This window comes from Maniola hyperantus, chromosome Z, assembly GCF_902806685.2.
Source record: "Maniola hyperantus chromosome Z, iAphHyp1.2, whole genome shotgun sequence".
Lineage (NCBI taxonomy): Eukaryota > Metazoa > Arthropoda > Insecta > Lepidoptera > Nymphalidae > Maniola > Maniola hyperantus.
Window position 1 is genome coordinate 5,212,480 of NC_048564.1, and position 25,822 is coordinate 5,238,301.

The window sequence follows — 25,822 nt, forward strand, 5'->3', positions numbered from 1 at the left end:
TTATGGACAATAGTTTTTGATTTATTGTGCAAAATGTCGAAAAAAATACCCGAGTACGGAACCGTCGGCGCGCGAGTCTGGGTCGCACTTGGCCCTTTAAAAAAAAATCATTGGGCCTGTTTCGTGCTATGAACGAGGTTTTTAGATAAAATACCAGGAGACGCGAAATAGCAGGCAATTCCACCAAAAATTATAAAATTGTTTGTCCCCCATGGACTAGCTGACAGGCCCAGTTTGCGATGTCGTATCAACTTGGTACGTAATAATAACACCGAAAACGTTGTAATAAACTTCTAGTTAAAAGATTTTCTTTTCTTTAACCCGGATGTTTTCGAACATTAAATACAAACTAGAACTCACTTCCAAGCAAAACATCCTAAAGCTGTGCTAAAATTGTGTTCGAATTTCCTGATTTGATTGATTGTTTTGATCGATATAATTACAGTAAAATTTCAACAGCTTTTATTCAGTCTTTTACTCCGTCTGTAATTTTTATTTTCTGCAACTACACCGTTTTATTCGCCAGCTCCTCAAATGTTGTCAAAGACAGCCCCAAAATTTCTTAGGGCCCTCAGACTCTTAGGTTCCGCATCGGAACGAAACCTCGGATAGCGTGTGCGCTCCCGCATTGCATAACAAACGATCGTCTCGTGACAACGACGTTATCTCTCAGTACTGAAAGAGATGTCTTCGCGTTTCAACCGCATCACTTGTATGAAAATGTGCGAAATACGTCGACATTCGTAGTAGAGTTGTACGCTGATCTTAAAGAGTGCGAATGGGGCGCGATGGCAAATTACTTCAGATGGAAGAAGGGGAAACGGGATGAGGATGTGTTTTACTCAGAAAAGCCTCGTAGCCGCTCTCTGGACCCGCGCTCTTTGGAACTAAGTGGCGTCAAACTTGTTGCCCAATATCATCAACAACAGCAGGTAGGTACTCTAATTCATTTCACAAAAATCGACAAAATGAATTTATTCGTGTCTTTTAGTTAAAAGATTTTAGTTTACAGTTTAGTTTTACAAAAAGTAACCTTTAAACGTTTTAACGCTAAAAAGTAACCTGTTCTTTGTGTTCAAAAGTTAAAGTTTTTATCGCGCTTATGTATTCGTGGCTAATTCAAATTTTAGATGTGTTTATCATAATTATTTCTAATTTATTCATAAAATATACTAAAACGCTTTATAAAATATATTAAAGGTACTAATTAATCAGTGTAACATCATTGCATTTTTATGTGTAACGCACCAATAAAATACTCAGGTTTCTATTTTTTGAAATACAATAATTCGTAGTCGTAGTAATAGTATAATATACAAATACATAGTACAGAATTAATATCCATTTGTCTCTTTATTAGCTTATAACTTCTTTATGCTTCAATGCGGTTAATATTTTTTTATTAAATCGTAATTAAATTACATAATTAGTTTCTTCATGCTCATAAGCGCTGGACGGCAATGCTGTTTAGGTATATGTTGAACTGTGCCCTTTTTGTGATGATATGATTGAATATTTTGAAATCAGTTCTATTAAAGTTAAATATTAAAATACTTATAGAAGAAAATACAATATATTTTAAAAGTATAACCAAGTTGTGAAGATTTGTGCCATCAATATTAACGAATCTAAACAAATAAAAATTTCCGAAAGTCCTAATTTCCGAATTTCATTTTTCCGAAATATCAAAGTTTAAACTGTGGGTAGACTTTGTTTCGTAAGAGAAAATTTAGTTATGTACCTACTCAATGGGTTAACAAAACCATTTGTTTTTTCACTAATAAATCCTTTCAATAAATACTTCGATGAAGAATAAATTTATAATGGATGAATAATTACTATAATAAATTTATATTTGTTTTATTCATAGGGGAAAGATGAAATATATTAAGCCAAAAACGAATCAGTAAAGATGGTTAGGCTTCATTAATTACCCTTTTGTTTCAAAAACAATATTTTTATTTTGTTGTCAAGCGTGAATTTTCTGTGCAAAATTTTAAAGCATAACTATTGTGCAAGTGGATATGTAAGTATATCTACCTATGCACAATATTATTTATAGCAAACAAAATACCATTATACTAACCTAGGAAATTTTCTACCGATTTTATAATACAATTATATCTTTATTTACATTATATCGCTCTAACATAGCTTTAAAATAATATTATATTCAACGATTTTTTATTATTAATAAAGTAACATTAATCCAGCTAAACTTATAATGTGTTAACATAGATGTGTAGATTTGTTTAATGTTTTGTCTAGGGTTCCCAGTTTTAAATTATTGTTTTAATTGGAGTAGGTATTTTGTATATCAATTATCAAGCTGCACATTGACTCAGTTGTCAAATTCAAAATTGATAGTAAGTAGTTAAACCATAAAAAGCTTATTAACTAGCTCATTCGCCGCAGCTTCGCTCAAGTAATTTTTTTTAAAGTCGGTGAGTGGGTGGAATTTACGAAAATCCTGAAACACCTGCTTCTTCTAATTTTCATAGATATATCTTGAAAAATTACGGACTTAGGTACATATACAAACTTTCGTCCCCTATTTAATCCCCTTTGAGGTGGATTTTTCAAAAATCCTTTCTTAATAAGTGCCTACCTAAAAGAAACCTACTGTCATAATTTCAAGTTTTTAACCCCAACGGTTTAGTTTGTGCGTTGGCCATCGGTCAGTCAGTTAGAACAAATCTTTTTATTTATAAAGTTTTAGTTTTATACCATAGATCTGGGACTGTAGTAATAAAATGACGTGATTTTTTTGTAGAGGTAGTTTATGGGGCTAGAGTTCATTATTAAAGAGAATAATTTTAAAAAATCATGTTTTTTATTTATTTTAAAATAATTAATTATTAGCGTCACGCTGCACGGAAAGCGATTAATGACGTCACATGGCGTACACGTCAATTTTTTTTTAAACATGATTCAAGATTTATAAATCTAAAGAAACACTTCGATTTAGAAATTATTTCACGCGAACGGCAACCCTAATTATATCTGAATAGGTAAATAATCTAAGATTGACGGTAACCGCTTATCTATTTTATCAATGATCGTGATGGATGAGTACATTTACGCTAAACATTATTGTCGATATCTTATCATCATGACGAAATAGGGATACGTATAATATTATATTATCTCCTCGTTACTTAGAAGCTAAACAAGTCTAGTAGACTTGTTCTAGCAATAATCGTGATACAAGTAAAAAAATGAAACCAGGCTGAGCTCATTTGGTGACCGCATTACGTGATCTGAGGGAAAGAAAGAGAGAGATAAGAGTTTACGCAATAGAAAAAGAAGCGTTTGTAAAATTATTTAATGCCGCAGAAATACAAATATCGTCTTTGTGAAGGGAGATTTCTTTACCTGAAAGTACTATCAGATTCGGCTCATTTGGTCACGTGATCCAAGAAATATACCGATATACCAAGACGAGTAAAACTAAAGGACGGGGCACTACGTACCTTTTCTCGATTACATTATTTATTAAACTACTACTTAACAACTATCTTAATGTTACATATAACAAACAACCCACATTGCTATTTTTGTGAACTCACTCAGAGAGTAATAAAAATATCTATTTTGACATGAACATACATGATGGCTAAATTGATGTTGTTGACGGTACCTACCATAGGGGTGATTATGGATTTTCTTTACTTCAGAAAGTCTGAACTGCATATTGTTTCAGTTTTACGTTTTGTTTTCGTTTGCGTTACTCGTTTTCGTTATTCAACAACTTTTTTGTAGCCGAGGTTAAGGGGCTACCGCGAAATTGGCTATGGTTAGGAGTTGAGGGTTTGTGAATGACTACTCTCGACTCTTCGTAGAATAAGACTGCTTTATAATAATAAAGTAAGTTATAATAATAATGTCAGTATACTACCAGTTTAGCTACTGCTCCGCTACTCAAACCGCTACGGCTAGAAACTTGCGATTTTGTATATACGAATACGTAGTAGGTTTTTTTTAATCTAAAAGAATTTTCGGAAATCAAAACTGAAGCAAGCCGGCGGGTCAGCTAGATAACAATAAAACTAACAAAATCCATAATTGTTTTTCATTCACAAACAAACATCTTTATTGACATAATAATACTATGATGATAACAGGAATTGTAGCTACGTGCTATGAAAACTGTTGTTACATTTAAAGCCAAAACGAGTTTGTATTTAGTACTCACTAGGGCTACCACCGCATTCACTAAATTTTTGGACAGGTATAACTTTCACTATAGTTTTTATTTCAAATAAGATCATCCGCAATAACCTTAGTTCGACCAACCTCTAAAATTTTCGTGAAAATTGTTCAAAAATAATATTAAAATACTTATACCGCTAGTCTATGTTATGTTATAAGCCTCCATTTTTCTGGTAAATGCAATGTTATCGGCCTTACTTGCAATAGAGTGATAATTTATTAAAAATATTGAATTGCTTCATAGATGTAACTCTTAAAATTCCTCGTCAGTTTAAACTATATATCCAATTTTTTTCATTACAATCACTGGCTCATATTTTATACGCGAAAGGGTATTAAATTGTTACATTCACGCCGCAACGGAGCAACGGAATGATGTGATATTTTACATTTGTATAGTTAAAGACCTGAAGAGTGTCGTATGCTAGTTTTTATCCCGAAAAATAAAACAGTTCCCACAGATTTTTTTAAACCTAAATTGAAAAAAAGTCGCGAGCATTAGTACAAGTTGATTAGTAGAGTAGTAGATTACACAAAGTTGTACTTTATTTACATGAAAATTCAGTATTTGTTGCTATTACCTCAATGATCTAATTTTTCTGGTGAAGTGACAACCCTACCTGCGTAGTTAAGACTTCAGTCCTCTTGTTTTCCAAGTGCAACATTGCAATGTGCAGCCATTGTAAGACAATGGTAGCCATAGTGCTTATTTGTCGTAAGTCTATACACATATTAATAGGTTAAGTATACTTGAAGCGAGGCCTTCGTCGAAGATTAGCATACTCTCACGTTTGTTTTTAGTTCAATATCTTGATCAGATAAAACTTCACATCCTTGTATGAGACCAAAAAATAATTTCTTTAAAAATCATTACAATTACCTACATTACGAGTTTTATAACAATGTGGGTCCTACTTGGCCTGCAGTAAATGAAAATTTATTTATTTATTTAAATCCATAGTCATACTTCCTTACTAATATTTTAAAAGCGAAAGCGTGTCAGTCTGTCATTCTGTTACGTTTTAATGGCTCAATCGCTGAACCGATCTTTACAAATTGTGGCACAGAGATATCTTGGAGATGAACATGGGATTTTTTCTTTAAAAAAATTAAGTTCTCACGGGATTTTTAAAAACCTAAATCCATGCGGATAAAGTTCCGGGCATTAGTTTTATAAAATAATAAAATCTCTAAATATATAAAACTTGATGATGACCCCGACTTCGTCCGCGTGAATTTAGATTTTTTTTAACCGTGGTAACTCTTTGATTTTTTGAGATAAGAAATGTCTATGTCGTTATCCGGGATGTAAGTCTGTACCAATTTTTTTTAAATAGATATAGCGAGAAAACGCGCAGGCGGGTCACCTGATGTTAAGTGATTACCGCCGCCCATGAACATTTGCAGCACCAGAGGAACCGCCGATTCGTTGCCGGGCTTTTAGGAATTTGTTGTTGAAAATTTCATCAAAATCGATTAAACTGGCCGTCAAAGCTAACAGACAGACAGACAGACATACTTTCGCAAATAACAGTTAAATACTAATTATTGGCTTAATTTAATTTAATTTAAAATAACTTTATTGTTAATAGATTTACAGAGTGTAAGAATACAGGATACACTTAAAAAACAAAGGCTTAGTAGGGAAACAAAGTGTAGAGCCAATAAGAAGTAATGTTTGCAAGACCGCACTACTTCACCGTCAAATTGTGAGGATCAACAAGACTACCAATATTGATTTTGACTACGTACTTCAAATAATTATTGTCTAGCTAGATATTGGTTTCTCGTTCATCGTCGGCGGTCGGACCACTGCCAGGTTCCTTTTTAACTCCCGACCCAAAAAGAGGGGTGTTATAAGTTTGACGTGTGTATCTGTCTGTGGCATCGTAGCTCCTTAACGAATGAACCGATTTTGATTTAATTTTTTTGTTTGGTTCAGCCGTCTAAAAATTATCAGCTCTTTTTTACCCGACTACGGGGTAAGTGTTTGGTTTTACGGTTGGTAAACCTGTCACATCCGTCCCACCACCTTCCTGCTCCTATATCAGAACTTCATCACGATTTGCATATCAACGACTCGTCGAATGTCGTTTTCTACGCGTATTTCAATTGTATGACGTATTTTCACCAGCTGAGAAAAGAGCTGGTAATCCTCAAACGGCTGAACAGATTTTCAGCAAGCATAGCTAAGAACCATCTCGATTAAATAGGCTTTCAAAAACCGTATTCATATCGACCTATCCGTTGGAGTGCTGCGATGCCACAGACAAACAAAGCAGTCAAACTTTTAACTACCCCTCTGTAATTGGCGTTGGGGGACAAATATATATTCACGAATTTTGTTGAAGATTTAATAGACGAGTACGAAAATATATGTTTCAAGTATAGAGTAGACGAAGTACTTGCGGGATTATTTTCCGAGGGTTCTTCGTTTGTTATTTTTTTATTAAAAGTTTCATAAGGCGATTAGCGTGATAGATTTTTATGAATATTTGATAAGTTACTTTTTTTATGGATGGATCTGGGAACCCACTGCATTATTTTCCCAAGACAAGTCTTGGCCTTATGTGATTAATATGAAAAAGAGTCACGACCCTCAGCAACGAGAAATCAGTACCCTTATTATAAATGTAAAAGTGTGTTTGTTTGTTGACTTGTTGGTTTTTTGGTTTGTCCTTCAATCACGTCGCAACGGTGCAACGGATTGACGTGATTTTTTACACAGGTATTGATAAAGACCTGAAAAGTGACATAGGTCACTTTTTATCCCGGAAAATCAAAGAGTTCCCACGTGATTTTAAAAACCTGATTCCGCGCGGACGAAGTCGCGGGCATCAGCTAGTACGACTATAAAGAAGACTTATTTTGTAGCAAGCAAATATTTAAATTACTAACGTAGTATGTAGGTGTATGTTTCGTCTACTTTATATTTCAGATTTCTAATACTACACAATTAGGTATGTGCTGCTATATCTCTAAGTACATAATACCATCCATCTGTTTACAGTCATTGTAAAATAAAAGGTACTGACTTTGTAATGTGTGTGTAATGCTTTATTGGCGATACCATCTCTGAAGATGTGAACTGAACGTGCCTATTGGGGGCATCTTTTGTCATTGTTTATCTTTGCTGTCTTTTGTTCGAAATATTGTGGCGTATAAAAACCGGCAAATGTATTATATACACCCAGGGTGCCCAGGGTTCCGTACTTTATTATAATAATAATTTAGTTCGTTAAACTATTTGACCTCATCAAAACACCTTTATTACCTGTTATCGCCCAAAGCCACCATGATCCAAACAAACGTTCCTCACAGTGTTGGGTACAATACGCAGTTAAACTTTCAGCTTTTATAAAATGACGAAGGTCTGGCGTGTGCTGGCACTTAGTCCATAATAGTTGAATACGTAAAAAAATAACAACTTTGACAGCTCCCCATTTCATTATTTTTGAAGATAAAAAAGAATGAAAATGTACCTACTTGAACTCTATCTATGGGATTGAATATTTGATATTGAGTCAACAAACACTTTGCTACACCAAATATCCAAATTTCAAGTCTGTAACTCATTCCGTCTACGAGCTAGATACGTAGGGATTTACAGACCGACAGACAGACACATAAAAGAGTAATATTAATAGGTTATCTTTTTGCCCTTACTGGGACTGGTTTACAAATTATAGATTTTTCACGTAGGTACTATAACAAAGACCCACTAAAAAGTATTTGGAAAAACACTAGCGGGATTTAAAAAAAAACCTAAATCCAGGCACAATTCGCGGAAATCAGCTATTATTCCCATAGACATTTTCATTTTCATCCTCACATAAAAGTCTGTTAACTGTGCTAAAATTGTTTGACAAAAGAGCACCAGCTGGTGCGATTTCATTTCCCTTTGGATTAAACTTCATCGTTTATCGTAAGGCTCTTCACACAGCATGAAATTCCGATCCCAATTTGAAAAAAATCAGATCTAGCAAACACGTATCGAATCATGTCGTCGATTTTACACTGAGCGGCGTATGTTTCGATCAGAGACTATTCGGTTTCTACTCGGTGGTTTCGATGCTTTGCTTTCGTATTCTTTAGCCACCATAGTCACAGATTTGTATCGAACACAGTGCGCAAGCGCACTCCGAAAACAATGTGTCCGAACTGGAGTGATTCTTGGTTTAGGAAATTAATATTAACGAAATCTTAGATTCGGGTTGGTTACAGTGCGTAAAGAGCCTTAAGCTATTGAGCTCGTATGTATTTGGGTCATTGTGATATATATTGTTGCCAACTGTATTAAGGTTCTTATCAATGTTTAAGCCTCTTTAGTGGACGATACCATCTACGCGTTATATTAAGTACACTATGCATTATGATAAGTTCGAAAGTTAATGAATATAATCATTAATTAATGTGCCTAAATGAGAGTAGACAATACATGTTATGACTTAAAAAATGAAAATATACTATAATATCTTACACAAAATATTCAAATATATAATAAAGGAAATAAGTGGGAGCAAAAATTACAATAGATGACTCATTAGGCGGTCTTATAGAATCGGTCTTTTCCAAGCAAGCTAGAAATGGAAATTGAAAATAGAAATATCGATGCAGATTGTATTCTATAAATAAATAATAGAATAAAGGAATGAATAAGATATGAAAGTGACAATATATATAGGTAAAAGGAAAAGGTGACTGACTGACTGACTGACTGATCTTTCAATGCACAGCTCAAACAACTGGACTGGATAGGACTGAAAGACATGCAGATTGCTATTATGTCGTAGGCATCCGCTAAGAAAGTATTTTTGAAAATTCAATCCCTTAGGGGTTGAATTTTGAACTATGAATGAACTAGGGGGGGGGAGATGAAATGAATGGGCGGACGAAGTAGCGAGCATAAGGCTAGTATACTATTAATAAAAAGACTGATAGACAACTGTAACGTATGTACCTACATCTTAAACATCGAGACGTAGAGATTTGAAGAGTAGTTTATAGAGGAGTGAAAATGCACACTAAGAAAGAATTGAGAAATTTCGCACCTTAAATTGTTCCGAATCCGACAAATGTTCTAAAAAAGGCGAGGGAGGAGCCGGGAGTGAAAGTTTCAACAAAAAGGTTGATTTTGGCTAAGTTGTCGTATCCCCCCATGTACCTTTTATAAAAACATCATCATTATCAACCCATCGCTGGCTCACTACAGAGCACGGGTCTCCTCTCAGAGTGAGAAGGGTTTTGGCCATAGTCTACCACGCTGGCCAAGTGCGGATTGGCAGACCGCAGATAAAAATGGCAGATAAAAACATAGTGCAAGATAGCATGTGATTCGGAATATACTATTTCGACATGACGTCATTCTTAATAACATTTTTTATATTATTTATTAACACCTTAGCCGTATACTAACTACCAATGACGTAATATTACACTGTTATTCATAAAATTAACCTTCGTTGCTGATATTTACGTTTTGTTATAAAACATCGAAATAACGTCTAGTTATTCCAATGCTCAAGTACATACTCCAAAAGTATTTTACTGTGTATTGTTATTGTTATTCATTTAGTATGTCTTGAATAAATTGAATTCTCAGCCTAACTAATTGATATAGCCAACAGAATTTTCTTAGTGTAGGGAGGTGCTCATAAAATAATGAAGAATTCGGATCGGAGCCGAAAAATACGGATATAAAAATATCTACGTCATATCCTAATATAAATGAGAAAGTGTGTTTGTTTGTTGGTTTGATGGTTTGTTTGTTTGTTGGTTGTGGTTGGTCCTTCAATCACGGCGCAACGGAGCAACGAATTGACGTGATTTTGTGCATGGGTATAGTTGAATTTTTATCTCGGAAAATTACAGAGTTCCCACTGGATTTTTAAAACCTAATTCCACGCGAACGTAGTCGCTGGCATCAGCTAGTGGCATAATAAATATAAATAGATGATAATTTAACCTATAATTATCAAATTTGTCATTTTTGGAATATCATACTTCTTTTTAAGAAGTAATGATATTATTAAAAAAAAAAAACGAATCATTCTCGAAGTTATCCGTGGACTCCTCAGCTCGGATTTTGCGTGGATGTCCCTATGGATGTTTTCTTATTACATCGATAAGAAAACAATGCAAATACATACTTTAAAATTTAGATCAGAATCAGTACCAATATCACATGAATTCCGCAGAATGCATGATACACTATTCTATGCTGAAACATGATTACAACAACAATATACGTTGCGATGTAAATTCAAGAATAATATTAATTATTTTTGTCAATACTGTTTGTAAAATTGATACACAATAATTGCTTGAGGTGTAATAAACATTTCACGAACAATTATCACGACACGTAGTACCTAGGTGTTAATGGATCTTTGTTGTTTTACTTTAAATGTGGTGTTTTTCACACTAGGTCTAAAATTGTTCTATTCGGAATACTTCAAAGTATCACCTATTTCGCTAGCGTTGTGGTACCTTGTAGTAGGGGAGCCCAAGAGGCTAAATAGAGATTTACTCGAGCGTCGTGGTGACCTATTGGGTTGTGAAGATTAGGTGCTAAAAAGAAAAAAAGGTTATATGATGTAACCCCTTTCACTAGTGGGAAAAGCGCGTACAGGTTTTTAAAAATGTAAAAAAATATATACTCGCAAAGAAATACTCAAGCGCTTTAGATATTGATAGTATCTATACGCCCCATATTTATCTGCCGGTTTGCACGGTGGGGGTGGTCGTACGAAGGTGTAGAAGGAGGCGCTCCAACTTAGGCTGCATTATCACTTCCCACCGTCTAATTGCAACCAAGCGCGAGTCTATAAATTAAAAAAAAGAAAAGTAAAAGAAAATAGACTCAAAATATTTATCGAGTTCATCAAATATTGAGAAGGGATGTTAAGTGAATCCTCAAGTAGCTCCTATTCAAAAAACTGACGATTTGGACGCAACAAAGTCATAGCTGATTTTTGAAACTTTGTCACGCTCAAATTGTCAGATCAATAAAATGCACACTTTTCTGCATCTAATTAACTTACCTTGTCTAAATCTGACGCGCTCGAGTAAAACCCAAAATCCCCTCTTGGACTTCCCTACCATTGCATACTACAACAATATTAATAATGTATATTGTATACATCTAAATAGCTGTCGATTATAATCTACATATATTTTTTTACAATAACCTTGACTGGCCGTTTACAGTTTCCATACGTTAATTTTTACGTTTTGATTTATTTGCTGTACATCTGCCATCACATCCACATTAAATTTCATAAGATTTTTATAGGTATAGTGGGCGATATTAATTATTGTAGGCTATGTAACAAGCTTTTCTAATTTTCTAGCTATTCGTATCATCATCATCACCATGATCAACCCATCACCGGCTCACTACAGAGCACGGGTCTCCTCGCATAGTGGGAAGGGTTTTGGCCATAGTCTACCACGCTGGCCATGTGCGGTTTGGTAGACTTCACACACCTTTGAGAACATTATGGAGAACTCTCAGGCATGCAGGTTTCCTCACGATGTTTTCCTTCACCGTTGAAGCAAGTGACATTTAATTATTAAAAACGCACATAGCTCCGAAAAGTTAGAGGTGCGTGCCCGGGATCGAACCCCCGACCACCGATCAGAAGGCGGACGTTCTACCGACTAGGCTATCACAGCTGTTCGTATAGGTACATTGTATTGTACTGCACCTGTGTTTCAATTGACTCTTGACTTCTAAGAAGAAGAGAAAGACAAGTCAATACCAATTTTTCGTTCTATGCGAATTATTGTAAACTTGAATGTCTATTTTGACCGGACTATATTTTAATTTATATCTCGTCGTGTGTAGTGAGCTTTATATTAAGCAGTGTCAGATATATTTTATTCAATTACTTTTGTTTCAATCAGTAGTTTCACAATCACATTTTATCTCATGATCGTGCACTTTCATCTGCTTTTTGTTTTCTTTTTGTTATTTATTTTTTGTTTATTTTATTGCAGAAAGCGCAAGCCCAGCATCATCACCATACTTCCGGTAAGTCCAAATTAGTTTTTAAACTTATATAAATAAATAGGTTATGTCAACTGTTTCATAATCATAACTAAAATTTCCAAATATTCTATTATTTTGAAAACATACATATTATAGGTTAATTATAATCTTGTACATACCTCCTCATTAACACACAATTTACTTTTCCATAACCGCTGAAAAGCTATAAAGCTATCACTATAATATTCTGTTCTGTATCTAGGACAATAGGTATTTTTAGGATAATTGCCGTTTTCAAAGTTCCGTACCCGGAGATGCCAATGGGCCGCAATCCCTATTACTAAGCCTCCGCTGTCCGTCCGCCCGTCCATCTTTGTGTCAAGGGACTGTATCTCGTGAACCGAATAGGTACAATATTACGCGGCAGAAAGAAATTTACATCGACATTTAGAAGGAGATAGCAGATTTGTTAAGCGTTGTCATTGAGACCGACAAAACGTCATATAGGTATGAGTGACAGAGACAACGCTCTACAAAGCCGAAATGTCATTCTAAAAGCTGGTGTACAATACTTTCTGCCGCGTATTGTAAAGAGTTGAAGTTTTCACAGAATGTGTACTTCTATTGCCGCTATAACAACAATTATAAAATTTTCAATTTAATAAAATTTAAAAAAAAATTAAAATGTTTTAATTCTTGTACAATGGTATGGAAACATACCTTTCCCAAGCTTTCTTATCGTTTAAATAATTCTTTACATTGTTATAGAATTATTCAATAAGTTTATGTTTTACGAGAGCTTTGAATTGAGCATCTCTAATATTATGCAGAGGCGGATTAAATGTCGAGAGCGCCCTAGGCAAGCACCTCGTAGGCGCCCCTCTAACAGCCATATTAAAAATTTTACTTACTACATAATTTCAAAAGAATGAGGAATCGTATCGTTGCATAACTGGTTGTTGGTGATTATACTATTTATATGAACGAGTGAAGTCACGTAATGACACTTCGCTATATTAAAAAAGAGGTAGTTTCGGTCACTCCAAGATAATATTACTTAGTAGGGATAATTAGGTAGGCCAGGTAATGGAACTCTACAGGATCGCGCGTGCCCCTAGGCACGCGCCTAGTTTGCATTAGGGATAATCCGCCTCTGCTAATATGTCTTCTGGGAGAGTGAAATTTATTGCTATAAGAAATAGCATCAATAATAGGAAAATAGTAAGGATAACATCCTTGTTATTACTTAGTGATTTTTGCACGCCGTATCAGAGTCACTAAGTAAGCTTGTCTATAAATTTATCGCTAACATGATTAATGTGTGTTTTCTTTAAAATACCTAAGTACCTGTTTACTGTTTTTAAACTGACTGGCTAATAGGGTACGAAGTTCAAGCAACAATGACATAATGTTCCTGTTGAGTTCTTATGCGCACTTTCCATCTCCCTCATCTATGTCTTCACTATCTTGTCACTATGTACCTATGTTGAAACTTATTTATTAAAACCATAGATATATATGTAAAGCTGTGATAGCCTAGTGGATAGGACGACTCCCTTCTAATCGGAGGTCGGGGGTTCGATCCCGGGCACGCACCTCCAACTTTTCGGAGTTATGTGCATTTTAATTAATCAAATATCCCTTGCTTTAACGGTGAAGGAAAACATCGTGAGGAAACCTGCATGCCTGAGAGTTCTCCATAATGTTCTCAAAGGTATGTGAAGTCTACAAATCTGCACATGGCCAGCGTGGTAGACTATGGCCAAAACCCTTCTCACTCTGAGAAGAGAGCCGGCGATGGGTTGATCAGGATGATGATGATATACCTACAGATATGCAACTAGCGTGGCCCCCTCAGTCCCTCTCGCTCAAGCAGAGTTACTTGTGAAATTTCTAAATAATTTATAATACACATCAAAAATTGCGAACCGTCCGAAATTGAGGACTGTCAAACCTCGTCCCTTGGTGCCAGTCTGAGCCTATTGTTTTAAACGAGTCACTACAATTATTTTGAGTCTTCCGTCCTTTTAAAGCAATATTAAAAAGGAAAAGACGCAAATACTCTTAATCTAGTTTGAAGAGAAACAAGAGAATCGACGCCAATGACTTTCACATATAATTAAGTACTTTTTGTTTAAAATTAAATGAATAAAATTCTCACATTATTGCTAAAAATCAGTTTCACTTAAGTCCCCTTATACTTACATGTTACCTATGATTTGAAAATCAAAACCATGTATAACGCCAACTTTGTATTGCAGCTTAGACTGTATTATCACATTCCATGTTCTGAAAGGAATAGTAATCTCCTTTTGTCCTATAGTGATGTATTGTTTTGTTGTATATACAGATAGCTGGCCAATGTTGGTTACAGCAGTTTCTATCGGAACTCTTTGTTTCTCGAATGCATTGACGTATTATAGTCGAATGCCACAAACTCGCTTCATAATATCTCCTAATATTACAAAATCCTTACGCGACTTCTCTACGCGACTGAAAGTTGCCTCGCACCTCTCGGCGTGCCCCTCGTTCCCACCTCTTTGCTTATTTATTTTACTCTAAGTTAGTATACCCACGGTCGCCGTGAGAGCGTGTCGTGTGGCGCATAGTAACGTAACAACACGTGAATAATAACGATAAAAATGATGTATAAGTGTTTATCAACAATGCAGCTGTGTACTGTGTTAAGTTTAATCTTAAGTTCCCTTTTGGATTATCATTCAGTGATGCGCTGTTCAATCGAATCTCGATCTCCTGTGGTGTGTTTACGTTTTGGCAGAGCACATGTGCGTTTAGTGATATTTGGCGCAATGCCGCAGTAAATAAATGACGCCGTGCACACCTTTAATGATAATTAAATATAATTCATAAGGAAATTATTACAGAAATAAATAATAATAATACGTTTAGGTGCACTCTAACACAAACAGCTTATTTTGTTGCTAATTAATCAGTGATAATAACAGCTATTAAGAACCTATGAAACCAGTTGTTATTAATTTTAATATATTTTATTCTCATATAAAGTTTTTTGAACCATTAAATTAATGGATGACTAGTATCATTTTGGCACTTATCGTGGTAGAAATCAAAAAATATATGTATTTATCAACAAAAATCCAAATAGGTTACAGATAGGTACTATTTTTTCCCACTTATATAAGGCACGGCACAGCCACAATAAAATATATGAAGCTTAATTTAAAATGACAAATGGTTACTAATAATTAAAAGAAATCAGTAATACAATATACCTAATGATACATAATAATATAAAATAATAAATCATTTACTTAAATGTCACTGATAAGTAATTATTGCAATAATAATAATATGTACAATAATTACGAAAAAATACAACTTATTGGTGATAGATTTCTATTAAGTAGGTAGGTAGGTAGGTACGCCGTCGAAAAAGGCTTTAAAAGTCATTATCTTTCTGCTTTAATTTAAATATCAATTAATTACTAGTTAAGTAACTATTTACCGGTAATATACACAATGATTGCTTTTAAATTTATTCATATTAATTACGTACAATACTTATAGACTGTGCTTCAAGCATTTTTTTTGGTATTTGACACCGACGCGATGTCAAAACGTTGAAGCATTTGGCAGTATTAAAGGTATCAAAATGTATTACAAATACCTACTTATACATATAATTTCAAAGTTAAGTCCGTTAACAATAATTACACCAAAAGAGAGCCCCACTGTAAGATTTTTTTTAAAATTTCTATGTGGAATGATGCGTTAACCTTACTATTTTATTTAACACTTTGATTGTAATTGTACGCTGACCTCTGTTCGCATCGGCTGTCGTCGATTAGTCCGAGAAGCTTTAATATAATCCACCGTTAAAACCTGTTTGTTACCTAATGCTTATCAGTCAATCATTCATTTAACAATTTTGTTCTGAACGCCCTTGATGCAAATCAATTGGCCTCGTAGATGATCAGCCTGAAGGGAACGGAACTTTCGATAAAGTTGTTGTCATATTATCTATTTAATAGGTTCAGTGTATTATCATAGATCCATAGTAATATTATTCTAACGACGGAAAATGGACGTAGCTAGTTATTTTAGAACTATTTTACGTACTCGGAAGAATTTGATTTTAAACGGGACAGTCACCTTGCAGATACTAGCTTTTTACACACACATAATTTTTATTTAACCAATTAATATTTAAAACTTGCGTCACCGTCTTCCATTTCCTAAACCTTTCTTAGAACTGTATCAAATGTGTATGAGATCTCCCTCACCTATCAAATTAATGATACTTTAAATTAATAAAATCATCACATAGTGAAAAGTTAATTTGTGTACTTCGATGAAACATACCTACATAAAACCTACATATTATCATACCTAATTATGCACAGGGGTTGTATTATTGAAAATCTCCTCTGCACAGTAGTTGGGTGAGATCGCTTCAAGGCGATAAGGCTGCCATTTGCACTTTATTTGAAGTAGCTCTATATTTTAATTAAAAAGTAGCCTACGTTACTCCCCGGTTAATCCTCTACTTGTTTGTGAAAATTCCGTCAAAATAGGTTCAGCCGTTCCGTAGATTAGCCCGCTCAAACAGATAGACAGACAGACAGACAGACAACATTTTTAAAAACGTTTGATTCAGTTATGGTACAGTTCAAATAACCATATGAGCTTAATATGAGGTAGTTATTTCGAAATTACAGACAGACACTTCAATTTTATTTATTAGTATAGATAATAGATATAGATAGGTATGGACGTGAATTTTTTTATGTTTATCCGTAATTTTGTTCCTTGGTGTACCAACTGTACTGTAATAGTACATTATAGTACATTTCTGTCTAGGCCGGATATAAAGCAATTGCTGGCAGAGTAATATTGGAATAACGACGCGAAGCCGAGGACTTCACAAGGAAATTTATAAGGACGAGGCGCCAACCGACTTTTTTTTCGCGCTAATTCGACTTCGAACAGACTTATTCTATTTTTAAAGTTTTGAAGACCTCATTGCTTTGTGAAGATTTTCTGGCGTGCGGACAGTAAAGAGCTGATTACGGTTTAATTTTTTCAGTAATGAAGCTATATCCGAGCAAGTGGGAATTGTTTCTCTTTATTCTCCTTTTATGAAGTCCATTCATCAAACGCTATCGTGTCGTGTCGTAGCCGCTAAACATAGTTTTGATCGTAAAACTTTACAGGTAGAACTTACTTCCAGTAAGAGAATAGAATAGAATGTTTTTTTATTCATGTAAACTTTTTACAAGTGTTTATGAATAGTCAGGTAGTTTTAATTTACCACTGGTTCGGAACGCCGTTCCCACCGAGAAGAACCAGCAAGAAACTCGGCGGTTGCTCTTTTTAATTTTTCAATTTACAATGTTATTATACCGTACTATACAAGCCATTGCAGCCCCGTGCATTGCTGGAGCGAGTCAAATTCAAGCTTTTTTATCGTTTACATAGTCTGCGACTGTATAATATGCTTTTTTTAGGAGCATACTTTTAACACATTTTTTAAACTTGTGTAAAGGCAAGTCTAAAATTTGAGGCCTTTTGTGCATAATAATGACACACGTCCTTTATGTCGCGATTGTATTTTACCTGCGAAAGTCATTTTACTTGTCGAGTCTCGACATAATCCTGTAAAGTAGCCCTACTTAGGTACTTATACAAAACTAGCTTATGCTCGCGACTATGTCCGCGTGAACTACACAATTTTTCAACCCTTATTTTACCCCTTACGGATTGATTTATCTAAAATCCTTTCTTAGCGGATGTCTACTGTCATAATAGCTATCTGCATACCAAACAGCATGATCCGTCGAGTAGTTTGAGCTGTTCAGCCAGCAAGTCAGCTTTTCCTGTCATATAGATAGATAAAATACAACCAAAATTTTTTTTTTGCATTTTTCTTATTTAGACATTAGTTAACTTGCATTTGTTAATTTCGCGGTCCGGGATAGATAAACTATCCAAAGATACTTATGCTTTGTTCAAATAGTTCGAGTAGGTATCGTAAAGAGTAACTAACATAACATAAAAATACACTTTTCTGAATTATTATAGGTGTCTAATTTAAATTCGAATTTTTAGGCCTTGTAACTATAAAAATATTACTTAAATGTCTTTAACTAATTCTTCAAGAAAAAATATAGAACGTTGTAAAAGATTTCCAACTATAGAGATTTTTACACTTCTTCTGCCAGTGTGATATTGTATTAAGACTATACATATATAATACTAGATAATACGACCGCGACTTGGTGCGCGTGGATTGAGGTTTTATAAAATCCCGTGGGAACTTTTTGATTTCCGGGATAAAAAGTAGCTTATGTCCTTCCTTCCCCGGGATGTAAGCTAACTCTGTGCCAAATTTCATCAAAATTGGTGAAAAGCTAGCAGGCAGACAGACAGACATACTGTCGCGTTTATAATATTAGTATGGATAGTATGGATGTAATTAAGGCCGTTTGCCTATTTAGGACTAGATAACCATAAAGACTGCTATTGCAATGTCAGACTACTTAAAGACTGAAGGACGACATGTCCATTTCCTACTTTTGATTTATTTATATTATGTTCACACATCTAACTTAAATTTATAGTATTTAGAAATTATACAAACATGCCAATGAATATTAATGTAAAAAAAATACAGGTACAGGTGCTTAAGAGTGCCGGCACTGGTATATTTTTTGTCCCATTTAGGTAAAAATGCATGCGACTTTTGGATTGTTTACCTGTCGGAATTTGAAATATTACCTACCACAGGATTAAATATATACCAACCTATATTCTCTGTTTTGTGATTTGGATATCAAAATTGAAATATCAGTAAATAATATTTTCTTGACACGAGCTAAGATGCTAAAGAGTTTGCGGAGAATTTAGAAAGAGATAAACATTGTTTTTGTTAACACAAGCAAACGATTTAACAGCGAGAATTCACTTTCCGTGAGAAAATGATTGTAAGGGCAAAGAATAACCTTCCATCAAACCCTGTTAAATATCAGCGCTATTGATCTTGATTGTAAGTCCTAGTTAAATTAAAACAAACGATTGTAAGTGCGAAAATTTAAAAATCTCTTTTAGTGAAAAATCACTGTGAAAAATAAAAGTAATTTCATCTCATGAAAATTATTTAAAAGTAGCAATAGTGCCCATCTGTAATGAAAATACTAAGCGGCGGCTTTTGTTTGTTGAAAGTAAATGTAACTTAATGATGAATAGGTACAAAGTACGAACTGATGAGATGAACGTTTAAATAATAGTATGACCCTAATTCAACGTACTAACGTGTCAAAAATTATATCATTTTGCCACTGAGCTTTATTTTGGTTCATCTGTTTTGAAGGTGACCCCTTACGCGCATGCGTGTTATCTAATAAAATAATGTACCCGCATTCATCTCAAGGTCGACCATCTTTTCCCTCTTTGTCGCGTGAATGCATTCCGTAAATAGGATACGCTGACCTTCAAGACCAAAGATTTCAGAAAAGGAACTGGTTTTGATTTAACGACGAGCCTATACCCTTATAAGGAAATGGCGAGCGTGGACTCGGCATAACGGTTACATAATAATCATCTTAGTTTTTTCTATTTTATTGCGCCAGAACGACTTCCAAAACGTTTATAATGCCAATGTTGTGACCCTGAAATGCTGTTTACCTCGTAGAGGCGTTACGTTAAACTATTGGTCATTGCACTTGAACAATTTAAAATTAAGTATTTTAAATTATTATCACAAACATAGATATTTTATAACAGAAACGAGATACGTTTTTGAACAGCGCAATATGTAAAGAGACGATTATGTCAACGAAACTGAAAGTGCTGTGTTGAGTGCGGAAGTGTTCAATCAAAATGCATGGGATAACGAATTTTTTTCATAAGCACCACTCGCGTGAATCTACTCCTAGTTTAGATAAGGACGATGGTTCGGAGAGCTGGAGTTCCGCCCTTAGTTCATCTGACTCCCGTTCATCTCAGAATGACAATCCTCCGTCAAGGGCAATTCCTATCAATCGACGCTCCTCATGCACGCATCGTAGTAGTCTTCGAGCGAGTCCTATGGAATTTGCGTCTAGTCCTAGAGATAAATATCCTAATTTTTCTAGTTATTTTCGGGACGTTATGGAAGGACATAGACCTCAATCGCCCCACAGTTACCATTCCCAAAACGTCGATAGTAGAACAATGCGTTTGGAGGAAGAGAGATATCAAAGTTGTGTTAATGCTTATCGGACACCCAATCCGGATTACCGTCACTTCGTATCACCTCTTTACAATGAAGTCATGGATGACATACAAGAGAACGAGTACAGTAAATGTGAAAAATATGGGGAAATAAGTAGCTCAAAGTTGTCGCATACACCGATCAAAAGTCGGTTTGATAACAAAAGTTTTGCGCAGAAATTAACGGAAAACATTGGTCATAAAGAACATAGCCATTCGACTGAGAGGAGGAGTTCTGGGTCGAGTGTGAGCGGTCAACGACACAAACATTCTATACAGGACTTAATACGGACGTTTAGTAAAAAAGTGGGACACTGGCGGCACGAATCGGGTGAAGGTCGCCGGGGGTCGTGCGCTGCAGCTCCTGTCAGTAGCCCCGCGCAGAAGGAAGAGTTCCGCTCACGGTCAAAGTCGCTAGACGCTGGTAAAGCACACAAATTATCCAAAAGAGCGATCTTGGAAGATTGCGGAGCAACATATCAAATTTTTGAATCGATTCTTCAAGAAGGTAACTCATTATATATTTATTTGTTATTATTCATTAACTTTGTGATGTGGCAATTCTCTATGGTCAGTTTAAACCTAAGATTATAGTCCGTACAAAATGACTTCTCACGCTCTATTTTAACTCTATGGGTTAACTGTCATGTCAAAAGTACGGTTCACCTGAAATAATGACTAAAATCGTACTTTTGACATGAAATTTGACGCCTAAAGTTAAATGGCGCGTTAGACATCATTTTTTACGAATTATAACTCAATTTGGATAGTAACATACAATTTATGAAGTAGCACTCAGATTTACAGTACTGACAGCCGCACTCATAGTCGCTTAATCTTTACTTAAGGCATTCCTTATCCATACTAATTAATGCCTTAAGTAACGATTAAGCGACTCTGAGTGCGGCAGTAAGGCATGGATGGAACTGAAAGTTAAATTAGACATACTTTGAATTACGAAGTATATTTTTAAATATTTTTTATTACCATATCAATAGGTACCTACTTATAATATAACACACAATTTTTTCAAATGGTTTCTATAGCTATCTATTTGGTCTTCAGATTTATTATTAAAGTGGGAAGGGAAACGATATCGCTACAAAGAGTCGCTGCCCCAAAGTTAAATAGAATAAGCGGTGTTCCTCAACACCATTTCCTATTTTATCCTCTAGGTCATATTTGTTTACGCATAAGTACTCACTAGGCAAGCGAGAAGTTGGCTAACAAGAGCAGAAATAGAAGTTTATTATTTTACTAACCAATGATATGCCTGCTAGTTACTAAATATATAAAACATTTTATTAAAATTTGCCTTTCAAAAAAAAAACAAACAAAAAATAGGACTGACTTGCACTTGACTGGTTTTTTCTTATCAATGTAATAAGAAAGTACATACAGACAAACTTAAAATTTTCAACCCTCGTGACTTTTGGTACCAGTCTTGAACGATTACTGATCGTTCAAGACTGGTAGAGTAAATTTGCAGTGTAGCACTAGAATTTAGACTCTTTAATTTAGAATTCATTTTTCGTCCTCTTACTGCAATATTGAAAAAAAAGGTGCAGATGTTCTATATTTTGTTTTGAAAAAGACATCATGACTCGACCACTTGTCGACATTTAATTTGAATTTAGAATTAACAGTCAGCCATATATTGAAGACTGATATACTAGCTTAAATATAAGCATTAAACTAAATGAATATCACTACCCATACTATATATTTCTTTGTTTGAAAGGTGTCTTGATCGGGAATGTCCTCTGGTCCTTACCTATGATCCAAGAAAGTGTGTTCAGCCGTTTGAAGATTATCAGCTCTTTCTAGTTTTCTTATTAAATCGGTTATTACTATTCCACCAATACATACCTATTGGTATCCAGTCAAATTCTAATAACGACAAATTCTTGGAAGGTGACGCACTGGCATGGTAGTGCGTAATGTCTATATATTACACAAACCACCATTTCAAGATAAAAAGTTATTTTATAAGTAAGTATGTATTGGCCCTTTTTAGTTTAATAAAGTCTTTATCCAAGCGCTCGTTGCGTCGGGAGACCGCTAAAGATAACATAAACTATTATTTCTACAACAGATGACTTTCATAGCTGTTTCTGTTACCTTTAGCAGTCCCCTGACGCGACGAGCGCTTGGATAAAAAGTACCATTTATATTAGACGTTCATAGCTGTTTCTGTTACCTTTAGCCACAGATTAGAGAAGTAATTCTTTTATCTATGCCTTTAGCGATCCCTGGACGCGACGAGCGCTTGGATAAAAAGTACTATTTATATTGGACTTTCATAGCTGTTACCTTATTCCCCTGACGTGACGAGCGCTTGGATAAAAGGTACTAAGTAGGAATATTAAACTAAAAGGGCCAAGACCTACTTATTATTATTTTACTTTTAAGATGTTTTTATGTCGGGGGGTTTTTTAAATTTTTAATTTAATTTTTGCATTAAGTATTTTAATTTAAGTCGGCGAGTAAACTGATTGATTGTTTTTTTAATCTATTGTACGATGACGATAGAGTTTGTTCCATTTCCACGGCATTTTCCCCTTTCTGACTGCCTCGACAATTTGATTTCCTATACGGTGACTGATTACGGAAATCAATCTGCAACTATTATTTTTTTACCCGACTACGGAAAAGCCAAAAGGAATTATGATTTTGGCAGTCTATGTATATATGGATGTATGTATGTATGTAGGTTTGTATTTATGTGTGTTCCACTGTAGCGGCTAAACTACTGAGCCGATTTTCATGAATGAGGTTCGTTGTTATGGTCCGGGTGACATCCAAAGAAGTGGGGGTCTTTACATTTTTTTTGCGATTGTATCGAGTGGGATGTCAAATGAGAGAGGAGAAAATACTAAGTTCATAAATAAAAGTATAGTTTACTATTAAAATATACCAAGTAACAGAAACCCTATTTTACTATAATATTTCAGCGTTTATTAAGACGATCGTAGTCGGGTTTTAGTTTTAGTTCAACTATAAGCTGGTACTATTTTTTATCAGAAACGTTAAAGTTTTAATGAATTCTGTGAAACAATCAACTAGTCAGCGTGGTGATGACAAACGGGTACGAAAGACGAACGTCACTATATTATAATACACTTTATTGAATTTGTAATTAAGACAGCTCGGAGGAAGAATAGCCGTAGAATTTGTAACTACCTCATCATCATCATCATCAACCGATGGACGTCCACTGCTGGACATAGGTCTCTTGTAGGGACTTCCACACGCCACGGTCTTGCGCCGTCTGAATCCAGCGGCTCCCTGCGACTCGTCTGATGTCGTCCGTCCACCTAGTGGGGGGTCTTCCAACGCTGCGTTTTCCGGTGCGAGGTCGCCATTCCAAGACCTTGAGACCCCAACGTCTATCGGTTTTACGAACTATGTGCCGTGCTCATTGCCACTTCAGCTTCGCAACCCGTTGAGCTATGTCGGTTACTCTAGTTCTCCTACGGATCTCCTCATTTCTTTTTAATCACGTAGAGAAACTCCAAGCATAGCTGTAACTACCTATCCCGATAAAAATAAATTACGAGTAAGTTGTAAAAAATCTAGTAGTCTAAAAAAAATATACCTACCAAAAAAAGAGCCGGTAGTTTTATTTACAAAGTAAAATTGAAATTATAGACCACCTGTGTCTACTTAATAAGTATTCCGAATTGCGTATATGATAAACTTTTCTAATATTTTTAGTAAATAAATGATTTGATTTTTCCACGAAATCCCACGGATACGTACGAAGCGATTTGCCTCCTCATTTCTAATTCGAACCGCTAAGATTTGGAACACCCTTTCAACATCAGTTTTCCCCTCCAATTATAATACGGGTACCTACAAGACAAGAGTGAATAAGCATCTTCTAGGCAAGCGCGCTCCATCTTAGGCTGCATCATCACTTGCCACCAGGTCTTATTGCAGCTAAGCGCTAGTCTATAAATTTAAAAAAAAAAAAAAAAAAGTAAATTGTTTGATGATAGTATAAACGAAACATTTGGTTTTAACAATATTCATTAAATCCATTAATATGCGGGGTCAATTTACACGTTTGACGGAGAAGGTCAAATAAACGCATAGGTACAGATCGGTTTGGCTTCGTAAAGATTTTATTATTTTATGTATGGATCTATTTTATTTGATTGTACTTAAATTAAATATATAAAAGGCTTAACCAATTAATTAAAGCTTTATATTATACTAGCTGATCCCCGCGGCTTCGCCTGCGTGTATATAATATAGCCTATGTCACTCAGGAATAATGTAGCTTTCGATTAGTGAAAGAATTTTCAAAGTCGGTTCAGTAGTTCCAGAAATTACCCCCTACAAACAAACTTAACGACATTACCTCTTTATAATATTAGTATAGACTAACAACTACTAACTTCTCCCCGCGACTTCTGCCGCGTGGACTATACGAATTTCAAACCCCTATTCAGGGTACCAGCTGAAAATCAGCGCTGTATATTCTTGTGCAACAAGGCATACAGCATAATGCTGAGCTGGGACCCTTTTTCGGGTTGTGCCACACATGACATTTTGTTCCGGCGGTTCTTTTGCTTGAAGCGCGTTGGGCTAATGCCCAGGTGGAAGAAGTGCCGGAATAACCAGTTTTAAGATGTGATGTGTGGCACAGTTTGCGACTTTTCTTTTTTTTTTCTTTCTATTTACCCCTAAGGGGTTGTATTTTCAAAAACCCTTTCTATTCGGATGTCTACGTCATAATAGCTTATGTCCATGCCGAATTTCAGCTCGATCGGTCAGTCAGTCGGTCAGCTTTTCCTTTTATAATATATTATGTAGATAACAGAGTCTACATAATATTATACTCTATAGTTACTCGTAGTCTATAGTGTAATTTCCATAGCCTAGATAGCTCAACGGTTATAGGAGCGGACTGAAAACCGAAAGGTATTCGGTTCAAACCCCACCCATTGCACTATTGTCGTAACTACTCCTAGCACAAGCTTTACGCTTAATTGGAGGGGGAAAGGGGAATATTAGTCAGCAATTTGGCTAATATTCTTTTTTTAAAACGCAAAAAAAATGGTTTTACAAATTGAATATCCATCTCACGTCCCTCACAACGAATTGATTGGTCTTGCAGTTTCAAATCAATGCCGTATCAATGTACGGCCATTGCATGAATGTAATCATGGAATTGCTGCTGAATAGTGAAAACGCTGGCGGTTGCATTCAGTAACTTCGCTGTCGTCGTTTAATGTTTGGAAGTCTACCAAATTCATATTAACGTACCTTTATATTAACGTACATTTATGTGTAGGTATTAGTTGTAGAGCCATATTAGCCTTCTTAAGAGGTCGCCCGGGCGTTCGGTTTCGGTTCAGTTGTGTGCGTTTTAAGCAA

At 35.2% G+C, this 25,822-nt stretch overlaps 1 protein-coding gene across 1 annotated transcript in view; it reads left to right on the forward strand.

The window, feature by feature from the left end:
• LOC117995838 (uncharacterized) overlaps window positions 1-25,822 on the forward strand; it is a 93,414-nt gene that overhangs the window by 20,441 nt on the left and 47,151 nt on the right. Inside the window, exon 9 of the mRNA XM_034983856.2 lies at window positions 12,214-12,247. Within this exon, the coding sequence (XP_034839747.1) occupies window positions 12,214-12,247 (34 nt within the window). The remainder of the gene's footprint in view (window positions 1-12,213; window positions 12,248-25,822) is intronic.